Source organism: Ovis canadensis, chromosome 1, assembly GCF_042477335.2.
Source record: "Ovis canadensis isolate MfBH-ARS-UI-01 breed Bighorn chromosome 1, ARS-UI_OviCan_v2, whole genome shotgun sequence".
In the NCBI taxonomy this organism is placed as follows: Eukaryota; Metazoa; Chordata; class Mammalia; order Artiodactyla; family Bovidae; genus Ovis; species Ovis canadensis.
In genome coordinates, this window is record NC_091245.1 from 91,642,441 (window position 1) to 91,669,190 (window position 26,750).

Below are 26,750 nucleotides of genomic sequence, written 5' to 3' on the forward strand. Positions count from 1 at the left end.
TATTAAGTGTGACAGGGGATGCAGATAAGAGAACCCAAATCATCAATGGCACAGCTTGGCTCAGTATAGACACTGAAGGCCTGAGACTACTGAGGGTACAGTAATGTAATGAATTAAATACATTCATTGAGTTGCACAACAAACTGAACACTTCACTTAGTACTGTGATGGGAAACAGCTCAGATGGTTCAAAACGGAAGACATACTGGATGGTGAACATGGACAAGTGTGCATAGAAAAATGTCTTATGCGGAATTACATGCTATATTATATGCATGACTGTTTCACCAACAACTATACAGTTATTAGGATTAACTTCAAAATTATAAACTAATTGAAAATTTCTCCAAAGTTTCACAGAAAATCACAGTTTAAAGGTTACTTTTTCTTTCAACAACAAAAAAGCCTAGAAACTGAAATTCTCCAATAAAGTTCTTTTATTCAGGTTCAACCTAAAATAGTTTAAACTTGATCTCTCTTTGATAGAGAAATGAAATATCCAATTCTATAGACTGTAATAGAAAAGTACTGAATTTGCGTATTTCCAATATAGGATTTTGCTCCATGCTTTGGGCATCTACCATAGTTACCCAAAAGACTATTTCCAGTAGATATAACTGTCACAGCATTGAAATGCCCAGAATAAATTTCCTAACTTAAAAAGTTGTCCCTTAAGTTACTATAACACAACAGTCTTCAGTCTCCTGACTATTCATACTATTTGAAAACCATGAAAATACAGGTTTTTAGCATGCACGCCCAGTTGGAAAAGGATCTGTTCCTCTGAAAACACGATTCATTAGATTAGGAGAGCTGAGGGCACCTCTGCGTATGAACAAGCAGGTGGGTGTCTCATGGTTTTGCAGTCATCTCTTTCCTTAATGGGGTAAGCACTGATGCCAGCAAGGGGAGAGAGTCCAGGCACATGACTCAGCTTATGACTTAATTTTCCACAGCTAAGAAAAGAAAATCACCAAAATCAGTTAGTTGGGGTTGATAGGTACACTTACATGTAAGCCAAGAACCATTTACACAAGAAAACAGTATCAACTCTGGCAATAGCAACCATAGAACATCGTAGAGAAAAAAAACATTAAAAATTTCCAGGATCAAAACTGCTATACTGCAGCTCATGGGGGTGCCTAGTTTTCCTTCATTCTGCCTCTGTACATTTCCCTAGCTCAGAGGCCACCCCAGCCCATGCTATTAAACTGACATGAGATTCAAACTTGACTTTTTGTTCCATTCAAGAGCATAGTCTATTGTGCTTGTATAAAATGAGAAACTCTAAGCTGAAGGTCTATTTCAAATGCTTACTTCTCTGCCTGAAGAATCATTTCCATGCCAGCCAGTCTCTCCCTCCATCCCACCTTCCCCCACTAGCTCTCCTTTTCTCTCTCTCACACACATGCACACTGGGAAGCTTAAAGATTATTGTACATACTAGCAAGTTTTAAGACTAATAAGGCAGATGCTACAGAGTGGTAATCTCACTTACTCTTATATTAAATCCTAGAAGATCACTTATAACACCTGAGACTGCGGAGAGGATAACCACTCGTGTGATATTGTAGATTAAGGGGTTCATTGTCAGTCCGTAGAGTCTAAATGGGGTGTCCAGCTCCTAAAAAACATGAAAGAGCTGAGATGAAACACATGATTCCACAGTAGCTATCAGTGATTATCAGACTGTTTTTTGAGTCTTGGGTGAGGATGACTGCTTAAGACCTCTTTCCTGATGTTCAATAGCTACCTTCAAAAGACCCTGTAATGAGGGGGAGGGATAAATTTGGAATGAACAGCACAGAGTACTGTATATAAAATGGATAAACAATAAGGACCTACTGTATAGCACTGGGAACTATATTCAATATCTTGCAATAACCTATAATAGAGAAGAATCAGAAAAAGAACACATGTATATATATAACTGAATCACTTTGCTGTACACGTGGATCACTGTAAATCAACTATACATCAATTTAAAATAATAATTTAAAATTTTAAAAATAATAATGTAAATAAATAAACACCTGAAATGGGCTCTCACCTAGTTTTCCACTAGCTAAGTTTTTAAAGGTGGATTCACACAATATGTAATTTGTGATTTTTTAATGCAATTTTCAAATGTGACAGACAACAGCAATGATTAGAACTTGGGTAATAAGTTGGGAAACTTTTCTCATAGAGTCATTAACCCCAACTATCAAGTCTGTATTTTCAATCTACCCAGCATTTATCTATTACTAAGGTCCTCTCCAAGAAGTGCAGCATTGATTTAATTGAATGGTAATAAAAATGCATCACAGGGCATTACTTACTTTTAACAACTTGGTGGATAGCTTTAACACATTGTTTACTAGGGTAAGCTGTTCTTTCTTATTCGGCTTTTTTTCCATTTTAAGATATAAATTAATCTAAGGGAAGGAATAGAGATTAGGGCAAATGTCATATAAAAGATATGTATATGTACGTGTGTATATATATATACACACACACATATATATTGCATTCAATATGGCAGATTTGGAAGGCAATATTTTCAACTAAAATAAAATTTGAAATTCTAGTAGCTATTTTTACAGAGCGCATATGTCACATACCCAACCCCCATCCCTAATCAGTGGGGGGGAAAAAGGCTATTTAGTGAATAAAAAATGATGATGAAGCAATTTATCAAAACAATGAAAATTTTATATTAATTTTAACAAGATGTAAACTCCTTGAGTTCAAAAACTATATCTTATTCATCTTGGTATCCCCTCAAAACTCTAACATCCTTATCAAACATTCATGGAACGGAAGAAGATAGGAGAGCTACTTTTAACTTATTAATTCCTTGTTTCTTCCCTTACAGTAAGAATTTTTCACTATAATTCTAAGTTCCGCCCCACCCCCCCAGAAAAAACACTAATGATATCATATATTTTAAAACTTATGGATAAACATGAAATTAAAAACAAAAAACTAACTCTATACTACTTTATATTCATAAGAAACATTTCTCAATCATCATATCTACTCACATACTAAAGAGCAAGTATTTTTCAAACACTGAATGTATTCTATGAATGACAGAAAAGAAAGTCAAGCAGCTTACTAAACATACTTAAATGACAGGTACTCTAAAGAGCTTGACACAGAACATGAGATTAAAAGCATGCTCCATTACCACCACCAAAAATAATCTTTATACTGTGAAGTAGCATGGAGAATCCCCATGGACAGAAGAGCCTGGCAGGCTACAGTCCATGGAGTCATAAAGAGTCAGACACAACTGAGCAACGAAGCACAGCACCCAGTCCTGGGAGCAGGTGGGGAAGATAGTATCCTCATTTTATATACAAAACAACTATATGGTTGCAGAGTGACTTGTAAGGTATAAGCTAACACAGCTAGAAAGTGAGAGAATCTAGACTCAACCCTGAATCTTCTGCATGAATCTTACTATACCATTTCTAACCACTGAATCAAACTATCAAGGACCAGTCAATACCTGTTCAGTAAGTAATATTGAGACATTGCTGTATTTCTTATTGGTTTCAGACCCCAATGAGGCTAAGCGCAGTAAGAAAAGTAGTAAAGCTGATTCCCAGATCAAAAACTCCCAATTATAAGCATCATTTAGGAAAGTTTTATGTCCACGGAGTACCTATGAATAAGACCAGAAAAAAGGTAAGTTTTTCACTTGTATTAATTACTGTAATTGCTCCTTTACCGATTTAAAAACATTTACAAGATACCACCATTTTAATACTCAGAGCAGAAGTTTTAATACTCAAAGTATTATGAATTTCTCTAAGCTTCCCTACATTTTCTTCTTTGCATAAGGGACAGGAAGCATTTGGAAATCACGAAGGAAGAAAACATAAGTGAAATAAGACAAATGCATTTCCAAGCTCTTTAACCACAAGTGTGCCCACTCACAATTACATGGTGGCCATTTTTCAAAGTGTTAAATTTGCATTTGACTAGCAGAGCCCCCTAAAACCTGCTGCCCATTCCACTTACACGACTAGAAAATCCTGAGGATCATTTCTTCACCCCACTCTAGGATCTGAATAACAGCAGCAGCCACCAGTTATCAAATGCCTATTATGTGTCAAGCTTTCAGGTAGAAGTTTTTTGGTTTGCCTTTTTTTTTTTTCCCCCCAAAACAAGGAGGACTGGAGATAACATGACAGAGTGAAAGAAACTCAAGTCCATCTCCTCTCACAAGCACACCAAAATCACATCAATAAAAAGACTGGGGCCTATCAAAAAAGATATTCTACATTCAAAGACATAAAGAAGAAACCACAGTAAGATGACAGAGGGGCACACTCACGATCATAATTATGATCCAATTCCACATCCCCCCGGTGAGTGACCCACAAACTGGAGAATAATTATATCACAAAAGTTCTCCCGAAAGAGAGCTCTGAGCCCACCCCGGGCTGCCCAGCCTAGGCACCTGGCATTGCAAGGAGGAATCTCCAGAACTTTTGGCTTTGAAGGCCAATGGGGCTTGACTGCTGGCGCTCCTCAGGATTGGGGGAAACAGAAACTCCACTCATGGAGGGTGCACAGAAGGGGACTGAGGGCAAAAGCAGTGACTTTGTAGGAGCGTGGGACAGACTTCCCAGCTGCTGCTGGAGGGTCTCCTAGGGAAGGAGGGAGTGGTGTGGCTCTCCCTGGGGTCATAAAAGCTGGCAGCTGACATATCAGGGAGTATTCACAGGGATGTGAACTCTGACTGGAGGTAAACATCTCGCTTTGGATCTTGGCACCAACGCCTGGCCCCACCCAACAGCCTATAAGCTCCGGTGTTGAGACACCTCTTGCCAAACAACCGAGAGGGTGGAACACAGTCCCACTCATCAAAAGATAGGCTGCCTAAACACTTCCTGAGCCCACAGCCATGTTGAGACACGCCCCGTGACACAGCCTGACCCACCAGAGAGCCAGCAACCATTCTACCCACCAGTGGGCAGACACTGGTTCCTCCCACAGGAAGCCTGCACAAGCCTGTAGACCAGTCTCAACAACCAGAGGGATAGCAGAAGCAAGAAAACCACAGTCCCACAGCCTCTGGAACTAATTCTGCAAGCACAGGTCAGAAATCACCCTGAGACCAGCTGGTCCCTGGCCCTTGGGTAACAAGATAGGTGGGCGAGTACTGTTGGGACACACAGGACATCCCCCACAGAGGGTCACTTCGCCAAGGTCAAGAAATGTAACTAATCCACTACATACATAACAAAAAAACAGATGACTTCCCTGAGGGTCCAGTGGCTGAGGATCCACCTGCCAATACAGGGGACATAGGTTTGATCCCTCATCTGGAAAGATTCCACATGCCTCAGAACAACTATGTTCATGCGCCACAACTACTGAGGCTTGTATGTTCTAGAGCCCATGAGCCTCAACTACTGGGCCCACATGTTGCAAGTGCTAGGGCCCACGTGCTGAGAGCCCGTTCTCCACGAGAAAAGCCGCCGCGATGAGAAACCTACACACCACACCTAAAGAGTACCTCCCACTCCCCGCACGTAGAGAAAGCCCACGAGCAGCCATGAGGACACAGCGCAGCCCCAAATTTGAAGTTTCTAAAATAAAAAAATAAACAGTAAATTGTTGTTTAAAACAAAACAAAAAATAAAAATTTAAACAAAATGACACAGCAAAGGAATATGTTCCAGATGAAGGCACAAGGTAAATCTCCAGAGGAATGACTAAGGGAACTGGAGACAGGCAATCTACCTGATAAAGAGTTCAAAGTAAAGGTCGTAAAGATGACCCAAGAACTCAGAAAGAATGGCTCAAAGAGCAGTAAGTTTTTAGCAAAGAGCCAGAAAATATAAACAACGACCAAACAGGACTGAAGAATACAATAACTGAAATGAAAAACACATTAGAAGGAATCAATAGAAGAATAAATGAGGCAGAAGAATGGATCAGTGAGCTGGAAGATAGAATGGAGGAAATCTGTATGCAAGACAGGGAAAGAGACACAGATGTGTATAACGGACTTTTGGACTCAGAGGGAGAGGGAGAGGGTGGGATGATTTGGGAGAATGACATTCTAACATGTATACTATCATGTGAATTGAATCGCCAGTCTATGTCTGACGCAGGATGCAGCATGCTTGGGGCTGGTGCATGGGGATGACCCAGAAAGATGTTATGGGGAGGGAGGTGGGAGGGGGGTTCATGTTTGGGAATGCATGTAAGAATTAAAGATTTTAAAATTTAAAAAATAAAAAACTAAAATTTAAAAAAAAAAAAAAAAAGAAATCACAGATACAGAACAGAATAAAGACAAAAGAATGAAAAGAAATGAGGACAGTTTAAGAAACCTCTGGGACAATGTCAAATGCCCCAACATTCACTTCACAGGGGTCCCAGAAGGAGATGAGGGAGAGAAAAGGCCTGAAAAAGTATCTGAACACTCTCCTATCATGGGAAAGGAAACAGTCACCCAAGTCCAGGAAGCGTACAGAATCCCATACAGGATTAACCCAGGGAGGAACATGCTGAAACATACAGTCATCAAACTTACAAAAATTAAAGACAGAGAAAATATGAAAATCAACAAGGGAAAAGCAACAAATAACATACAAGGGAATGTCCATAAGATTATAAGCAGATTTTTCAGGAGAAACTGCAGGCCAGAAAGGAGTGTGGCCTTATAATATAAATGATATATTTAAAGTGATAATTGGGAAAAACCTATAACCAAGACTACCAAGCAAGGCTCTATATTGTGGCTGATGGAGAAATCAAAACCTTTACAGACAAGCAAAAGCTAAAAGAATTCAGTACCACCAAACCAGATTTAAAACAAATGCTAAAGCAATTTCTTTAAACAGAAAAGGCCACAATTAGAAACAAGAAAATTATGAAATGAAAAGCTCATCAGTAAAGGCTCATCCAGTAAAGGTACAAAACCACCCACACACAAATATAATATTAAAGCCAGAAATTGTGTGGGGAGGAGAGTACAAATGCAGGCTATTTAAAATGCATTTGAAATTAAGAGATTAACAACTTAAAACAATTTTGTATAGCTATAGGCTGCTACACCAAAACCTCATGGTAACCACAAACCAAAAATCCTAAATAGATGTACACACAAAAAAGAAAAAGGAATCCAAAGGCAACACTAAAGATAGTCAACAAATCACAAGAGAACAAGAGGAGAGGAGGAAAAAAAATATCTCCAAAAACACATTCAAAACAATTTTAAAAATGGCAATAAGAACATAGATAGTGATAATTAAATATAAACAGATTAAATGTACCAATTAAAAAAGACTGGTTGAATGGATACAAAAATAAGACCAATATATATGCTGTCTTCAAGAGACCCACTTCAGATCTAGAAACATATTTAGACTGAAAGTGAGAGGATGGCAAAAGGTAATCCATGCAAGTCATGAAAAAGGTCAGTTTTCATTCCAATCCCAAAGAAGGGCAATGCTAAAGAATGTTCAAACTACTGCACAATTGTACTCGTCTCACATGCTAGCAAAGTAATGCTGAAAATTCTCCAAGCCAGGCTTCAACAGTATGTTTGAACCATGAACTTCCAGATGTTCAAGCTGGATTTAGAAAAGGCAGAGAAACCAGAGATCAAATTGCCAACATCTGTTGGATCATCGATAAAGAAAGAGTTTCAGGAAAACATCTACTTCTGCTTTATGGACTAGACCAAAGTCTTCAACTGTGTGGATCACAACAAACTGTGGAAGATACTTAAAGAGATGGGAATACCAGACTACCTTACCTGCCTCCTGAGAAATCTGTATGCAGGTCAAGGAGCAACAGTTAGAACTGGACATGGAACAACAGACTGGTTCCAAATCGGGAAAGGAGTATGTCTAGGCTGTATATTGCTACCATGCTTATTTAACTTATATGCAGAGTACATCATGCAAAATGCCAGGCTGGATGAAGCACAAGCTAGAATCAAGACTGCCAGGAGAAATATCAGTAACCTCAGATACACAGATGACACCACCCTTATGGCAGAAAGGAAAGAACTGAAGAGCCTCTTGATGAAAGTGAAAGAGGACAGTGAAAAAGTTGGCTTAAAACTAAACATCCAGAAACCTAAGATCATGGCATCCGGTCCCATCACTTCATGGGAAATAGATGGGGAAACAGTAGCTGCCTTTATTTTTCTGGGCTCCAAAATCACTGCAGATGGTGATTGCAGCCATGAAATTAAAACACGCTTGCTCCTTGGAAGAAAAGCTATGACCAACCTAGACAGCATATTAAAAAGCAGAGACATTATTTTGCCAACAAAGGTCCATCTAGTCAAAGCTATGGTTTTTCCAGTAGTCATGTATGGATGTGAGAGTTGGACTATAAAGAAAGCTGAGCATTGAAGAATTGATGCTTTTGAACTGTGGTGTTGGTGAAGACTCTTGAGAGTCCCTTGGACTACGAGGAGATCAAACCAGTCAATCCTAAAAGAAATCAGTCCCGAATATTCATTGGGAGGATTGATGCTGAAGCTGAAACTCCAATACTTTGGCCACCTGATGAGAACTGGCTCATTGGAAAAGACCCTGATGCTGGGAAAGATTGAAGGTGGGAAGAGAAGGGGATGACAGAGGATGAGATGGTTGGATGGCATCACTGACTCAATGGACATGGGTTTGAGCTAGCTCCAGGGGTTGGTGATGGACAGGGAAGGTAGTGTGCTGCAGGTCCATGGGGCGACAAAGAGCTGACACGACTGAGCAACTGAACTGAACTGATTCAAGTGGAAATCAAAAAGCTGGAGTAGCAATACCTATGCCAGACAAAACAGACTTTAAAATAAAGACTGTTACAAGGGACAAAGAAGGACACTATATCATGATCACGGGGTCGATCAAAGAAGGTGTAGCTACTGTGTATTCATATGCACCCAACATAGGAGTGCCTCAATATTTAAGGCAAATGTTAACAGACATCAAAAGAGAAGCTGACAGTAACACAATAATAGGGGATTCTAATGCCCCACTTACATCATTAAACAGATCATCCAGAAAGAAGATCAGCAAGAAAACATAGCCCTTAAGTGACACATTACACCAGATAGACTTAACTGACACTTCTTTAAACTTTTTGTTTTGTACCGGGGTATAGCCAATTAACAATGTTGTGACAGTTTCAGGTGAACAGTGAATGGATTCAGCCATACATATACATGTATTCACTCTCTCCAAACTGTCCCTCCATCCAGGCTGCCACATAACATTGAACACAATTCTATGTACTACACAGTAGGTCTTTGTTGGTTATCTGTTTTAAATACAGCAGTGTGTACATGTCTCAGATGAACTTAACTGATATTTACAGAGCATTCCATCTGAAAGCAGCAGAATGCACATTCTTTTCACGTGAACATGGAACACTCTCGCAGATGAATCACATGCTGGTCCCTGAAGCAGGCCTTGGCCAATTTAAGAAAATTGAAATTATATCAAGCATCTTTTCCAACCACAACACTGTAAGATTAGAAATCAACTACATGAGAGAAAAAAAAAAAAAACAATCACATGCAGGTTATACAACATGCTACTAAACAACCAATGTGGAATGTATGTAGACACAGAGCTGATTCACACTGTTGTACAGCAGAAATTAACATGACACTGTAAAGCAATTATACTACAACTTTCAAAAAATTAAACAAATAAACAAAAACACTATGACAAATTGAGAGAGAGAAACCACAGAAGAAAAGTAAAAGCTTTATATTTTGGTATCATTAACAGCACTTTTTTCCTACTTTTTCAAACAGGGCCCCCCCCCCTTTCAATTTGAACAGGCTAGAATCCATTCCTCAATCTTGATTGTAACTAGGTATAGCTATGTGACTGAGTTCTCCCCAATATAAAAATAACCACCACCACCACCAATGGATTACTGAAGAAATCAAAGAGAAAAAAATTTTAAATACCTAGAGACAAAGAAAACACGATTATCCAAAACCTATCAGACACAGAAAATCAGTTCCTTAGAGGGATACAAGCTTACCTTTGGAAAGAAGAAAAATCTCTAACAACCTAACCTCATGCATAAAGCAACTAGAGAAAGGACAAACAAAACCCAAAGGTAGTAGAAGAAAATAAATCAAAAAGATCAGAGCAGAGATAAATGAAACAGAGACTAAGAAAACAACAGAAAAGATCAATAAAGCTAAAAGTTTGTTCTTTGAAAAGATAAACAAAACTGATAAATATTTAATCAGACTTATCAGGAAAAAAAAGGGAGGGACCACATCAATTAATTAGAAATGAGAAACCACTACAAGCAATTATATATCAATAAAACAGACAACTTAGAAGAAATGGACAAATTCTGAGAGAAGTACAATCTCTCAAGACTGAACCAAGAAAAAATAGAAAATATAAATAGATCATTCACAAATACTGAAATTGAATCTATGATTTTAAAACTCCCAGACCAGAGACATTCACAGGTGAATTCCACCAAACATTTTAGAAACGAGATAACACCTATCCTTCTGAAATTATTCCCAAAAACTTCACAGGAAGGATTAATTCCAAACTCACTATATGAGACCACCATCACTCTGATACCAAGACCAGACAAAGAAATCACACACACAGAAAAAAACTGTAAGCCTATAACACTGATGAACATAGATGCAAAAATCCTCAACAAAATAATAGCAAACTGAATCCAACAATACCATAAAAGGATCATATACCATGATCAAGTGGGATTTATATCAGAGATGCAAGGATTTTTCAATATCCACACATCAGTGTGATACACTACACATTAACAAATTGAAGAATAAAAACTGTATGATTATCTCAATAGATGCAGAAAAAACTTTTGACAACATTTAACATCCACTGACGATTACAAACTCCCATCAAACTGGACATAGAGGGAACATATCTCAATGTACTAAAGGCCACATATCACAAACGCACAGCTACCATCATACTCAACAGTGAAAAGTTGAAAGCATTCCCTCTAAGATCAAGAACAAGACAAGGATGCCCAACTTCACTTCTTTGATTCAACAGAGTTTTGGAAGTCCTAGCTACAGCCTTCAGAGAAGAAAAAGAAATAAAAGGAATCCAAATTGGAAAGGAAGAAGTAAAACTGTCACAGTTTGCAGACGATATGATGCTGTACATAGAAAATCCTAAAGATGCCATCAGAAAACGATTGAAGCTCATCAGTGAATTTGGTAAAGCTGCAGAATACAAAATTAATACACAGAAACCTGCTGCAATTCTATACACTAACAACAAAAGATAAGAAAGAGAAACTAAGGAAACAATCCTATTTACCATCATATCAAAAAGAATAAAATACCTAGGAATAAACCTACTTAAGGAGGCTAAACACTTGTACTCCAAAAACTATAAGACACTGATGGAAGAAACTGAAGATGACACAGCAGATGGAAAGATATATACATATATATACCGGTTTCTTGGACTGGCAGGATTAACATTGTTAACATAACCATACGACTCAAGACAATCTACAGATTCAATGCAATCTCTATTAAACTACCATTGAAATTTTTCAAAGAACTAAAACAAAAAAAAGTTTTTAATTTGTATAGAAACAAAATATGTCGATAGGCAAAGCAATCTGGAGAAAGAAAAACAACGCTGGAGGAAACAGGCTCCCTGACTTCTGACTACAATACAAAATTACAGTAATCAAAACAGTAACATACTGGCACAAAAACATAAATAAGATCAATGGCACAGGATCGAAAGCCCAGAAATAAACCCACAGACCTACAGTCAATCAATCTATGACAAAGGAGGCAAGAACATACGATGGGGAAAAAAACAGTCTCTTTGATAAATGGTGCTGGGAAAACGGACAGCTAAGTGGAAAAGGACAAAATTATAAAATTTCTCTAACATTATAACAAAAATAAAATGGATTAAAGACCCAAATGTAAAACTGGATACTACGATATAAAGTTCCTAGAGGAAAACACAGGCAGAACACTCTTTTACATAAATCAGAGTAATATCTTTTTGGATCCATCTCCTAGAGTAATAGCAATAAAAACAAAAATAAACAAATGGGACCAAATTAAACTTAAAAGCTTTTGCACAACAAAGGATACCACAAACAAAACAAAAAGACAAATTACAGAATGGGAGAAAATGTTTATAAATGATGAGACCAACAAGGCTTTATTCCCAAAATATACAAACAGCTCATACAACTCAATAACAAAAACACCCAAATTAGCCCAATTAAAAGATGGACAAAAGATCTTAATAGACAGTTCTCCAAAAAAGGACATGCAGATGACCAAAAGGCACATGTAAAGATCATCAACACTGCTAATTATTAGAGAAATGCACAACAAATCTACAATAAATTATCACCTCACTTCGGTCAGAATGGCCATCATAAAAAAGTCTACAAACAATAAATGTTGAAGAGGGTGTAAAAAAAAAGGAACCCTCCTACACTGTTGGTGGGAATGTAAATTGGTACTAACACCAGGGAGATTATGAAGGTTCCTTAAGAAACTAAAAACAGAGTTACAACATATGACCCTCCAATCCTACTCCTGGGCATATATCCACACAAAACTACAATTGAAAAATACATATGCATCCCAATGTTCACTGCAGCACTATTTACAACAGTCAAGACATAGAAGCAATATAAATGTCCATCAACAGACAAATGGATAAAGAAGCTGTAGTATATATATCACAGGGAATTATACTCAATGTTTATAATAACCTATATGCTTAGTCGCTCAGTCATGTCTAACTCTTTGTGACCCCACAGATCGTAGCCCGCCAGGCTCCTCTGTCCATGGGGATTCTCCAGGCAAGAATACTGGAGTGGGTTGCCATGCCCTCTTCCAGGGGATCTTCCCAACCCAGAGATTGAACCCAGGTTCTCCCACATTGCAGGCATATTTTTTACCATTTGACCTACCAAGGAAGCCCATATAAGGGAAAAGAATCTGCAAAGAAAATATATAGTTACATATAAACATGTATAAATATGTATAACTGAATCACTTTGCTGTATACCTTAAACATAACATTGTAAATCAACTATACTTAAATTTTAATAAAAAAGAGAGAGCTCAGAAAGAGAAAATATTTTGTAGCAAACTCAGATTTGTTACCAAAATAAATGAAATAAATTTTCAACATTGGAAAAGCAGAGATAGTACTTTGCCAACAAAGGTCCGTCTAGTCAAGGCTATGGTTTTTCCAGTGGTCAGGTATGGATGTGAGAGTTGGACTGTGAAGAAAGCTGAGTGCCGAAGAATTGATGCTTTTGAACTGTGGTGTTGGAGAAGACTCTTGAGAGTCCCTTGGACTGCAAGGAGATCCAACCAGTCCATTCTAAAGATCAGTCCTGGGTGTTCATTGGAAGGACTGATGCTGAAGCTGAAACTCCAATACTTTGGCCACCTGATGCAAAGAGTTGACTCATTGGAAAAGACTCTGATGATGGGAGGGATTGGGGGGCAGGAGGAGAAGGGGACGAGAGAGGATGAGATGGCTGGATGGCCTCACTGACTCGATGCACATGAGTTTGGGTGAACTCCGGTGGTGACAGACAGGGAAGCCTGGCGTGCTGTGATTCACGGGGTCACAAAGAGTCGGATACAACTGAGCGACTGAACTGAACTGAACTGAAAGATATTAAAGCACTTTGATAGAATAACAGCAAAAAAAGAAGAAACAAGCAATCGATATGCTGACTATAAAAGGCAACTAAAATATAAAGAAAAAATAAAGGAAAAGGGGTAGAAAACAAAGATACAGCATACAAAAACTAATCAAAAGACAGTATAGTTAAATTAAAATCAAATAGAGTAGATTTTAAGATACATTAGAAACAGAGACATTTTATCAGTTCATGAAGACAGACAAAGCTTGACACTATTCAGGATTAAAGGAGAGTAAAGAGCTAAATGACAGATGAGAGATGACAGCTAAATGAATATGTGATCCTGGATTGAGAAAAAAAGAAGACTATAAATTACATAAAAGTCAATCCACCAAGGAGATGGATATCAATTCCAAGTCTGCATGCACCCAATTATATTGCTTAAAAACATATAAAGCAAAAATTGACAGAAACAAAAGGAGAAAAAGATTAATCCATCATCAGAGCAGACATGACCATACTTCTCTCAATGGTTTATAAAATAAGGAAACCAAAAAGATGAGTAAGAATATGGGAAATTTCAGCCATACAACTAATAAACTTGGGCTAATTTACAGAGAGGGAAAACTGCTCTCCAAAACAAAGGAATACAAATTCTTTCAAAGACCTGATGGAAGATTTAATGAAACTCACCATGTACTGGATAACAGAACAAGTCTGTACTTATTTCAAAGGACTGAAAACATTCAGAGCATGTTCTCTGACTGTCGCAGAATTAAAACTCAGTAAGTGGAAAAGTATAGAATAAGGCTGCAAATTCTTATAAAAAAGAAAACACAGAAATAGAGACAAAAAATATACAGGGACCTCTCCAAAGAACATAGGAAGGCACTTTAAGGGTCTCCCGCTGGCCACATCTAGGACAATTATGTACCAAAAGAATATAGTAATAGTTTATAATCCATTGGATAAAAACAAGAACATAGGAATCCAAAACATAATAAATGAATGAATGATTAAATGGGGAAAAGTCTACTTTAGAGTGATAATAAAATTAGAAGAAATGATGAAGTTAGAAAAATCACTATTTTGTATCCATCATGATATATAGCTTTATTACCAATCAAAAACTTCCAATTAAGTTACCATGATCTTACTCTTATTCTCATTTCAAAAGTCATAAAAATTAACAAGTATTCAAAATAGCAAGAGAAATTTAGACACAGTAAATACACACACACACACAGGGTTGGCCAAAAAGTTAGTATGGTTTTTCTGTACCATCTTATAGAAAAATTCAAACAAATTTTTTGGCCCAACCCAAGCAGAAGATATTAAGAAGAGGTGGCAAGAAAACAGAACTGTACAAAAAAGATCTTCATGACCAGATAATCATGATGGTGTGATCACTCATCTAGTGCCAGACATCCTGGAATGTGAAGTCAAGTGGGCCTTAGGAAGCATCACTACAAACAAAGCTAGTGGAGGTGATGGCATTCCAGTTGAGCTATTTCAAATCCTGAAAGATGATGCTGTGAAAGTGCTGCACTCAATATGCCAGCAAATTTGAAAAACTCAGCAGTGGCCACAGGACTGGAAAAGGTCCGTTTTCATTCCAATCCCAAAGAAAGGCAATGCCAAACAATGCTCAAACTACCGCACAATTGCACTCATCTCACACGCTAGTAAAGTAATGCTCAAAATTCTCCAAGTCACGCTTTAGCAATACGTGAACCGTGAACTTCCTGATGTTCAAGCTGGTTTTACAAAAGGCAGAACCAGAGATCAAACTGCCAACATCCACTGGATCATGGAAAAAGCAAGAGAGTTCCAGAAAAACATCTATTTCTGCTTTATTGACTGTGCCAAAGCCTTTGACTGTCTGGATCACAATAAACTGTGGAAAATTCTGAAAGAGATGGGAATACCAGACCATCTGACCTGCCTCTTGAAAAATCTGTATGCAGGTCAGGAAGCAACAGTTAGAATGGGACATGGAACAACAGACTGGTTCCAAATAGGAAAAGGAGTACATCAAGGCTGTATATCGTCACCCTGCTTATTTAACTTCTATGCAGAGTACATCATGAGAAACGCTGGACTGGAAGAAACACAAGCTGGAAGCAATATTGCCGGGAGAAATATCAATAACCTCAGATATACAGATGACACCACCCTTATGGCAGAAAGTGAAGAGGAACTCAAAAGCCTCTTGATGAAAGTGAAAGAGGAGAGTGAAAAAGTTGGCTTAAAGCTCAACATTCAGAAAACAAACATCATGGCATCTGGTCCCATCACTTCATGGGAAATAGATGGGAAAACAGTGGAAACAGTGTCAGACTTTATTTTGGGGGGCTCCAAAATCACTGCAGATGGTGATTGCAGCCATGAAATTAAAAGATGCTTACTCCTTGGAAGAAAAGTTATGGCCAACCTAGATAGCATATTCAAAAGCAGAGACATTACTTTGCCAACTAAGGTCTGTCTAGTGAAGGCTATGGTTTTTCCAGTGGTCATGTATGGATGTGAGAGTTGGACTGTGAAGAAGGCTGAGCGCCAAAGAAGTGATGCTTTTGAACTGTGGTGTTGGAAAAGACTCTTGAGAGTCCCTTGGACTGCAAGGAGATCCAACCAGTCCATTCTGAAGGAGATCAATCAGCCCTGGGATTCCTTTGGAAGGACTGATGCTAAAGCTGAAACTCCAGTACTTTGGCCACCTCATGCGAAGAGTTGACTCACTGGAAAAGACTCTGATGCTGGGAGAGATTGGGGGCAGGAGGAGAAGGGGACGAGAGAGGATGAGATGGCTGGATGGCATCACTGACTCGATGGACATGAGTTTGAGTGAACTCTGGGAGTTGGTGCTGGACAGGGAAGCCTGGCGTGCTGCGATTCATGGGGTCGCAAAGAGTCAGACGCGACTGAGTGACTGAACTGAACTGAATACTTCAATATAATCATCCTGGCACCTTAACCTTGGACTCCCTGGTTCCCAGAGCTGTCAGAAACAAACATCTGTTACGTATGTGTATGTGTGTGCGTATGTGTGTGTGTGCGTGTGTGTGAGTGTATTCACTTAAATACAGTGAACTAGTTTAAAACAGAGAGCAAGTTCTATTTTCTTCTTTCCCCTGAAATAGATCTGAAACTCTTACCTGGGCACAACAAATGAAAGCAATGGAAAGTGTCAGTAGGAAGACAGAAGACACAACCACATCCACTGATCGCTGTGGGCCCCGTCTCTGGAGAGTGAGACACAGGTTAGCGTTTTAGGTCCCTGCTGGAGACAGATTAGGGGACCTAATCTTACTATGTTGGTGTGAAAACGAATGTTTATAAGAGGTTTCTGACACAGGATTTTAATATATTTTGGACATCTTCAACTTTAGTTAAGCTCTGAGATTCATGCCATTCAAGTTAAGGGTGTGACTGATTCACTAACACATTTTAAGCAGGAATGTTTCCCCAGAAGTCAGGAAAAGATGCAAAATTCAGCTTATCACTCTGCCCTAAGAGTTTAAACTTTCTTTTCCCTTTCCAAGCCCTTGTTTCATTAGCTCTACCAGCTCTGCAGCTAGATCACTCCCAATCTGTCGTCAAACAGGTGAGCTAGATGTCAGTCCCTGATATAATCTGTCCAGAACACAGGACTATCCAGCCTGGTGAATATCTGCCACCAGAAATTTCGATGAGCATGTTTCCTGTGTATTACTGCAGACATTCCACGGTTAGTTAAAACTCACCTTTAGAAACGAACGCAGTGATAACCATATCTTAATGTTCTCCACCTTTTTAAGTCTGAAATGAGGTATTTCATATTTCCTAGCTTTCCTGGCAGAAGTAATATGGCTGAAGAGTTTTGCAAATAAAAATCTCTAGAGGAGGTTAAAAAAAAAATCACAAAGTGAATGTACATATGCGTCACTGTGTGTAAACTTATATAATTGTAAAATATTCCCAGCACATAAAAAATATTAAAAGAATCAAGTTCATTATGTATAATGTGCTTTCTGTAGCAACAGATTAATGAGCTATTAACAATGCTTTTTCACTTCCTGTCTTAGTGACTTCTTCAGGGGGGCTTCCCCAAAGGCTCAGTAGGTAAGGAATCCACCTGCAATGCAGGAGACACGGAAAATGTGGGTTCCATCCCTGGGTCAGGAAGATGCTCTGGAGGAGGGCATGGCAACCCACTCCAGTATTCTTGCCTAAATTATCCCATGGACAGAGGAGCTTGTAGCTTGGGCTACAATCCAAAGGGTCGCAAAGAACTGGACACAACTGAACATGCATGTACACATTCTTCTGATATACTACACTCTGGACATTTTCAAGGAATACACCTTGGAGACCTTTGTGAATCCCAACCTTCACAAATTCAAACATTTATACAAAATTCTAGCTTACTCCCAAATTACATTTCCATATAAAAATTGTAGTTTTTACACATATCACCAATATAATAAGCCCTCAATACCAAACTCTTATCCAATTTCAATAAATTTATTTCTCACTTGGCCATTTTTCAGAAACATTTTCACCTTGGAATTGCTACACACTCTACATGGTGGCTCAGACAGTAAAGCGTCTGTCTACAATGCGGGAGACCCGGGTTCAATCCCTGGGTTGGGAAGATCCCCTGGAGAAGGAAATGGCAATCCACTCCAGTACTACTGCCTGGTAAATTCCATGGACAGAGGAGCCTAGTAGGCTACAGCCCATGGGGTCGCAAAGAGTTGGACATGACTTCACTTTCACTTTCTACATATATAAAACACATCGAGGCACATCAAGGAGCAGGTGCGAACAATCAGCTAGGCTCAGCCACTTACTCCTACATATAGGCTCAGTAAAATTTCAGATTACAGCATGTTATTTGTAAATAGCCAATATCAGAAGTGTTAAACCCACAAATACCAAAAGTCCACTTATCAAGCCTCCACTGCCCATGTTAGCTTCTGGAGAGAGAACAAATCAAGTCAACAAAAGCAACTAAACAGAATGTCATAAACCAAAAAAGAGGTGAGAAATTTTACTCAGCTTTCTACTGACCTGTTTATATGTTCTCTCTGCCACACACATCATGAAAAAAAACATCCAGGTAAGACACAGTCGCTCAAAAAAGTTAATTATAGACAAAATAATAATAGGTGTAACAGGTGGTGCCCCACAAAAGAGAGTCAAGATCTCCTCAGCTGAGATGGATTTTAGCTGGTCAAGGTTCTTCTCACGGAACAGTCGGTGTAAAAAAGGGAAAAACGCTAATCCAATGGTGACGACATTTCCCAGCATCTGATAACCTACTCCTTGCTGATATGCATTAACCTGGAAATTAATTTAAAACAGCTATCATTATTGCACAGTTATATGCAGTTGTGAAGCAGTATTTGTCAAATACTATTTAGATTATTATAAACTAAATCTGTTCTAAAAGAAATACAAATAAAAATGAAGTACAGATTTATGACGTTAGGATCAAATAAGAAATATTTGTAAAGTCTACCTGAATAATTGATCAGGCTCAAAGAGACCTCTGTAACAAATTAAAAAACACACTATCAAGTGACAACTGGCTACAAAACTTAAGGTACACAGACTTGTGTCTTAAAAACAGAGTCAGTGTTTTGATCATTAAATACAATCTGAAATAGCTGTCTGTGTGTGCATGTGTACTCAGTTTCGCCCGACTCTGTGTGACCCCATGGACTGCAGTCCACCAGGATCCTCTGTCCATGGGGTTTCCCAGGCAAGAATACTGGAGTGGGTGGCCATTTCCTTCTGCAATGAAATAGCTGCTGATTATTAAACAGATCTTTTCAAAACTCTGAAAACTTATTAAACCTTACCCTGCTCATGATGATGCCACTTATTTCCAACACAGACATATCCATCTTTTTGCACTCATTCCCTTCCCAGATTATCGCACTAACTCGATCAGAGGCAGGACTTGAGTTCTGAAGCCAGAATAAATGGTTCTGAGAAGAAAAAATAAATATTTCCATCCACTCATTCTTTCCTCCTTTAGAATTGCTTCCCTGGGTCTGGTTCCCAGGCCACATTCGCCAGTGCTCTGCCTTGTCATTCTGTTCTCTCTCTCACAAAGCCCATCACTCCAATTACTGCCTCCACGATGCTGGCTTCTGGTCCTTTCTCCTCACTAAGCCAATTTCTTACCTGAAGAGAGAGGTTGTATGTCTTCTGTGATGATGGGAGGTAGGATTCCATGATCTCCGAAGTTGCTGCCCCCTCTAAGCATATGGAAGTGAGGATAAGCTTGGCGTATTCATGGGATATCAAGGAGGAAAGTATTTCCATAGCACCATGACTAGACCAGGGGTAGGAGGAAGTTGAGTAGGAGAGGCGCTAACAGGACTTAGATATCACAGGAGTGGTAAGGAGGTCAGCCTTTCTCTGGTCTAACCAAGACATGGACAAGCACAGAAAGCACAAGAGGAGAAGGTCACTATAAAAACAGCCCAGCACTTTCCTCTGCCATGTCATGTCTCGTTCTTCAAGTCCCAACTCAAGTCCATTTTATCAACATGTGCTCTCTGATGGCCACAAGTCTCTCTCATATTGCCCTTCTCTGAATCAATCAAAACAGTCTATCGCAGATAAGTCTGCATTAATTACATGCTGCTGCTTTTATAGTGCCCTCTACTTGTTTTCCATAAAATCATTTTGTCCCCAAACTAATACATGTTATTTTTTTTAGAAAAAGATCAGATGGCATATTTCTTCTCCTACAACAATGCTTAGCATAATGCTGATGAGCATTTATGGATCTACTAACTGATTTAGCCAAAAAATATTTATTAAGCAGCTACTATTAACAGGAACTATGGATATAAATGGAGAACAAGATACAAGGTTCTTGACATCAAGGAGTTTACAGACTTACAAAGGAGACATGACTAAATAAAGTTACTGCATAGTGTGATAAGGGAAGAGAAGAATATAAGGGAAGAGGAGCATATTAAAAAGACTTCCTAAGGAAGTAGCAACTGAGCCAAGACCTGAAAGACAAAAGGGAGTGACCCAAAGGAATGAGTGCTGGAGAAAAGTGTGTTTCAGGAAAGACCCAGAAGTACATGAGGAAACTGGAAGAAGTTCAGTTGAGTTGTGAGACTCAACTCAACCATGTGAGACTTTATCAGAGCAAATAAACAGAAGCAAATAGTCCAAAAGGAAAAAGAAAGCAATTAGAGCACTGTAAGGGAAATGGCATCAGATCTTTACTTGTAAAAAACAATTTTAGTATTTTTCTAATTTTACTCAATTATGCGGCTGAGGTGGGTCATAGCTGCAGTGCGCGGGCTCTGTGGTTGTGTGTGGGCTCCAGAGCCTGTGGACTCTCTAGCTGTGATACACAGGTTTAGCAGCCCCAAGGCATAGGGGATCTTAGTTCCCTGACCAGGGATTGAACCCATGTTCTTTGCATTGCAAGGCAGATTCTTAACCACTGGACCACCAGGAGGTCCCAGATTTGTGTTTTAGAAGCATCATTCCGGCTGTAGTGTGGAAAATGAAGCTAAAGGGAACAAGGCTAGAGAAGCTGTTGTAAGGATCCAGATGAGAGCTATCCACTAAGCAGGGTGGACACAGATGAGCAGATGCAGGTATTATACAGCAGAATCGAGAAAATGTGATGATAGATTAGATACAGGGGATGGTGGGGGGGGGGATGTTGAGCGGGGGCAGTGGTGACATCAAGAATGGCCCCAAGGTTTCCGACTTGGGTGGTTAGTGGTGGCATTTAGAGATATGGGGACTAAAAGAAGAACATGTTAGGTGGGAGAACTGGGGTACGATGCACTCTACTTAACATGGTGAGTTTCGTCTTAACCTAGTTATTCTTACATATGCCTTAAAATTATACCGTGAATCCCAAAAGTACAAAGGTGGAAATCATCATGATGCTATGCATAACTACCAAAGGCTAATGTAATTTAGATGAGTCTTCAGACTGAATGGAAAGAATATTCAGATTCAGATTTTGATAGCATAATTGGAGGGAAAAGTTTAAAACTTTAGTGATAAAGTATATGTTGTTTCCAGGCAGTTTATGAAAATTGTATACATTTAATGAAGCAGAATGTTTTCCATTATAATGTATAACCTAAATCTAAGGTATCTTAGAATCAAGAAAATTCAATAACTAAACAAATGAATATCCAACATCCACTATTAAGTCATTGTGGAAGAAAGAAAAGAAAAACAAAACGAAGAAGAGTCATAATCATTGGCATTAAGCATAGGAAGGGCTGATATGAAAACCATTTTTTAATCATTCAGTCCAGCCAGCAGCAGAACAAGCTCATGAAATAATCATTGCAGCTCCACAAGTATTTAAGTAGAGAGTAACCAACTATCTGACAGAAATAGTAATAACCAAGCTAACATGTACTGGCTGCTTACTCTTTGCCAAGTTTGTGCTAAGCACTTTAAATTATCTCATTAGATATATCACAGTATTTCTAAGAAGTAGGAACTATTGTTACTACATGACAGAAAGTAAAAACATTTCTGAAGAATGAATTCCTAGATTGACTGGAAGGCTGAAATAACCTAAGAATCCCCATTTCCAGGCTATCTGATTTTATGATACTAAAACAGAACCTGAAATTAAAAGCATCACTTGCTTTACACATTATTAGAGAAGAAAGCAATGCCATCTCCTAGTAATTCACATAAAATGCTGTGATATATCTGAAAATACAACGTGAGGGTACTGCAACCCTGCTCATATAAAATGAATATTAAGGATTATTCTAAGGAAAATAAGAAAAGGTATCAGGAAGAAACAGTTAGGTTGGGGGAATTAGAGAGTGCTTTCTTCTGAGCACTGAGCCCAACATCTTCACTTACAAATTACGCTCAATTTCTTCATCTCTAAATTAGGGATAATAAGGGCCCACCTTATAGGGTTACTGTAGAATTAAAAGAGATAATATGGTGCCTAAGTACACAGTAAATATTAGCTATTATTATCGTCACCTTTACAGACCTGCTGGAAAACATCCTCTTTGGGGTCCCGTTTGGTCCCTGAGTGAAGGGAGCTCACATGTGCCCCCTCACTGTCGCTGGTGACAGATGACCGGCACTCGGGGCCATGCAGTAGGTCATCCCATAACATGTCCTCCGTCTCCGAGTCGTGGCGGGTGCTCTCCGAGTCTCTTCTCAACATGTTGAGGCTTCGAGAGCCACCACTCATGCCAGACCTAGAGCCCTTTAAGGGAAAAAGAAAAACCAAAAAAAAAAATTTCATTCATTTTTAAAAACAACTATATCTGAAATAAAATGAAAACAAGGCACCTATGGTGATGACTGGCATGCTCATAAACTGATCACCATGCCTTTGTTGACAAGACTTCACATAACAATAATACACTTTCATATTTAAACGTGAACTCTGATGACTCTTAAGAGACTATAAAAGAGGACTCTCACTGAGAAGTATTGCCAAGTCATAGGATTGTTCAGCTGAGGCGCCCTGGGGTGGGAGTGACTCCTGCAAACACATCCTGAGGGAGTAGGTGTGGCTGAGCCTACTGGCACACCCAAAGTGTCTTTTACTCAAAGTACAGTGAGCTTGACCATAGACACAATCACATCTGGGAACTCAGCCAAACAGGGAAAAGGGTAATCAAGCAGAGGAAAGAATGGACATTGCAGCTCTCCTGCAGTATAAACATAAATATGAAAGTTTTTCCACAACCCAACAACCTTCCAATCAAAACAAAAGCTACCACCATCTCCTCCCCTCATCTCTGAATTATAACATCCCAAATGTACAACGGGCTTCCCTGGAAGCTCAGATGGTAAAGAATCCACCTGCAATGTGGGAGACCTGGGTTCGATCCCTGGGTGGGGAAGATCCCCTGGAGGAGGGCATGGCAACTCACTCCAGTATTCTTGCGTGGAGAAATCCCACGGGGCCAGTATAGTCCATGGGGTTCCAAAGAGTCAGACAAGACTGAGCAACTAAGCACAACACAGAAAATGTACAATATGTCCATTAGCTTTCATGATAAGCAGACTTACTGCTCCCATTTCTCATTTCTCAAATATCTGTCCTCAGCATCAATGCCACTTACACAGAAACAATGCTTAAGAATAAACTCCATATTCCAAGTGAATATTAAGTGGGTTTCCCTGGTGGCTCAGACAGTAAAGAATCTGTGTGCAATGCAGGAGACCTGGGTTCAATCTCTGGGTTGGGAAGACCCAGGGAGAAGGAAACGGTTACCCACTCCAGCATTCTGGCTCTCATCATCTAGGGATTGAGGAATCTCTTTCTGGGCATCATCTATGATACTTTTATGATCAGATCAAAGACAAAGAGCTCATTCTTTTTCTTGGGTGACTAGTCATATAAAAGCTGACAGATTTTTTTTTAAAAGCTGCTAAATAGGTAGACAGTTGAAGGCAGAGGAAAAAGTTGAAGTGTCAGTCACTCAGTCATTTCTGACTCTCTGCGACCCTATGGACCGTAGCCCACCAAGCAGCTCTGTCCACGGAATTCTCCAGGCAAGAATACTGGAATGCTTGAGTAGCCATTCCCTTCTCCAGGAGATTTTCCTGACCCACGGATCAAATGAAGGTCTCCTGCATTGCAGGCAAATTCTTTACCATCTGAGACACTGGGAAGTCCTTTACCCATTCCTTTTTCTTTTTTTTCAATTGGTTGTCCTAAAGTTATGTGTATATTTGCTAGCCCCTCCTGTGCATCCAAAAAGAAAAACAAACCAGGAATGGATAAACTTATTACATTCAAGAATATGCCTTGAAAAAGGATACATTACCTGACTGAAGGCTGCTGATTCAAACTCTGATTCAGCCAGGCTATCTGAATCCCGCACAACAGGGCACCACTTGGAAGTGGTCTTTTTTACCTGCCAAAAATCAAGACCACAAATGACAGGAAAATACGTTAATACTTTGTTAGTTGGGAATTAATGCTTTAATAAACTAAAATAAAAATTACCTGAGTGTTTAGGTGTCTTGAAAGTATTGATCTTCTACTCTTAATTTCACAACCGTTGTCACTTGAGGCCCCTTCCACACTCCTCCGCAGTATCATCATCTGTGTCTGGGCTTCACCGTCATCGTCACTTGACAGATCATCTGAAATCCCATTACCCAAACGCCTAAAAGACTCCTACAAAGAGAGCAGCAATGTCCTCACAGGGGACCGCCCAGAAGGCTCTAGTAAGCTGTGTGTACAAAACTAAGAAGCAATAAGAGTAAACTAAGTCAAAGCTGAACAGACCTACATATTCGCTGGTCTTAATAAAGAAAAATATTAAGCTTTCTTGAAACTAAATGATTTAAATAATGTAGATGTTAGAAGCACAAGGCTTGAGTCAAAGTCAAGTCTGAATCACAGCTCTTCTACTTATTAGCTATGTAACTTTCAGTTCAGTTTAGTTCAGTCGCTCAGTCGTGTCCGACTCTTTTCAACCCCATGAATCACAGCACGCCAGGCCTCCCTGTCCGTCACCAACTCCCGGAGTTCACTCAAACTCATGTCCATTGAGTCGGTGATGCCATCCAGCCATCTCATCCTCTCTCGTCCCCTTCTCCTCCTGCCCCCAATCTCTCCCAGCATCAGAGTCTTTTCCAATGAGTTAACTCTTCGCATCAGGTGGCCAAAGTATTGGAGTTTCAGCTTCAGCATCAGTCCTTCCAAAGAAATCCCAGGGCTGATCTCCTTTAGAATGAACTGGTTGGATCTCCTTGCAGTCCAAGGGACTCTCAAGAGTCTTCTCCAACACCACAGTTCAAAAGCATCAATTCTTTGGTGCTCAGCTTTCTTCACAGACCAACTCTCACATCCATACTTGACCACTGGAAAAACTATAGCCTTGACTAGATGGACCTTTGTTGGCAAAGTAATATCTCTGCTTTTGAATATGCTATCTAGGTTGGTCGTAACTTTCCTTCCAAGGAGTAAGCGTCTTTTAATTTCATGGCTGCCGTCACCATCTGCACTGATTTTGGAGCCCAAAAAGATAAAGTCTGACACTGTTTCCACTGTTTTCCCATCTATTTCCCATGAAGTGATAGAACCAGATGCCATGATCTTAGTCTTCTGAATGTTGAGCTTTAAGCCAACTTTTTCACTCTCCTCTTTCACTTTCACCAATGTAGCTTTAGGTAAGTAATTAAGTCTCTTTGGGCCTCAAGTTCCTCATCGGACAGGTGATGACAATAAATAAATCCCTCTAAGGTCAGGAACAAGACAAGGATGTCCACTCTCACCACTATTATTCAACATAGTTCTAGAAGTCCTAGCTATGGCAATTATAGAAGAAAAAGAAATAAAAGGATCCAAATCAGAAAAGAAGTAAAACTCTCACAGTCTGCAGATGACATGATACTATACACAGAAAACCCAAAAGAAACTATCAGAAAATTACTAGAGCTAATCAGTGAATTCAGCAAAGTCGTAGGATACAAAGTTAATACACAGAAATCATTTGCATTCCTATACACTAACAATGAAAAATCAGAAAGAGAAATTAAGGAATCAATACCATTTACCACTGCAACAAAAAGAATAAAGTATCTAGGAATAAACCTATCTAAACAGACAGAAGACCTGTATACAGAAAACTATAAGACACTAATTAAAGAAATCAAAGATGACATAAACAGATGAAGAGATATTCCTCGTTCCTGGGTAGGAAGAATCAATATTGTGAAAATGACTATACTACCAAATGCAATCTACAGATTCAATGTGATCCCTATCAAAACTACCAATGGCATTTTTCACAGAACTAGAACAAAAACTTTCACAATTCATATGGAAACACAAAAGACCCTGAGTAGCCAAAGCCTTGAGAAAGAAGAATGGAGCTGGAGTAATCAACCTTCCTGACTTCAGGCTATACTACAAAGCTACAGTCATCAAGACAGTATGGTACTGACACAAAAACAGAAATATAGACCAATGGAACAAGACAGAGAACCCAGAGATAAACCCACACATCTACAGGTACCTTATTTTTGGCAAAGGAGGCAAGAATATACAATGGGGCAAAGACAGTATCTTCAATAAGGGAGACATCTGGACATCTACGTGCAAAAGAATGAAATTAGAA

At 39.1% G+C, this 26,750-nt stretch overlaps 1 protein-coding gene across 17 annotated transcripts in view; it reads right to left on the reverse strand.

The window, feature by feature from the left end:
- The window catches only part of PHTF1 (putative homeodomain transcription factor 1), an 87,128-nt gene that overhangs the window by 14,796 nt on the left and 45,582 nt on the right, over positions 1 to 26,750 (reverse strand). For 6 of the 17 annotated variants that reach the window (XR_011259252.1, XR_011259246.1, XR_011259245.1 and 3 more), the window contains 11 exons: positions 24,629 to 24,802; positions 24,447 to 24,536; positions 22,649 to 22,870; positions 19,488 to 19,616; positions 18,694 to 18,966; positions 17,385 to 17,516; positions 16,797 to 16,883; positions 3,497 to 3,652; positions 2,322 to 2,417; positions 1,499 to 1,624; positions 824 to 956 (listed from right to left, as the gene is read on the reverse strand). Coding sequence is in view for 7 of the 17 variants with exons in the window: in XM_069601137.1 (XP_069457238.1) it covers positions 936 to 956; positions 1,499 to 1,624; positions 2,322 to 2,417; positions 3,497 to 3,652; positions 16,797 to 16,883; positions 17,385 to 17,516; positions 18,694 to 18,966; positions 19,488 to 19,616; positions 22,649 to 22,870; positions 24,447 to 24,536; positions 24,629 to 24,802 (1,506 nt within the window). In the remaining 10 variants the exon portion in view is untranslated. Of the gene's footprint in view, positions 1 to 414; positions 957 to 1,498; positions 1,625 to 2,321; positions 2,418 to 3,496; positions 3,653 to 16,796; positions 16,922 to 17,384; positions 17,517 to 18,693; positions 18,967 to 19,487; positions 19,617 to 22,648; positions 22,871 to 24,446; positions 24,537 to 24,628; positions 24,803 to 26,750 lie in introns of those variants that run through there. The other 11 variants (XM_069601137.1, XM_069601116.1, XM_069601128.1 and 8 more) reach the window with 5 other exon arrangements.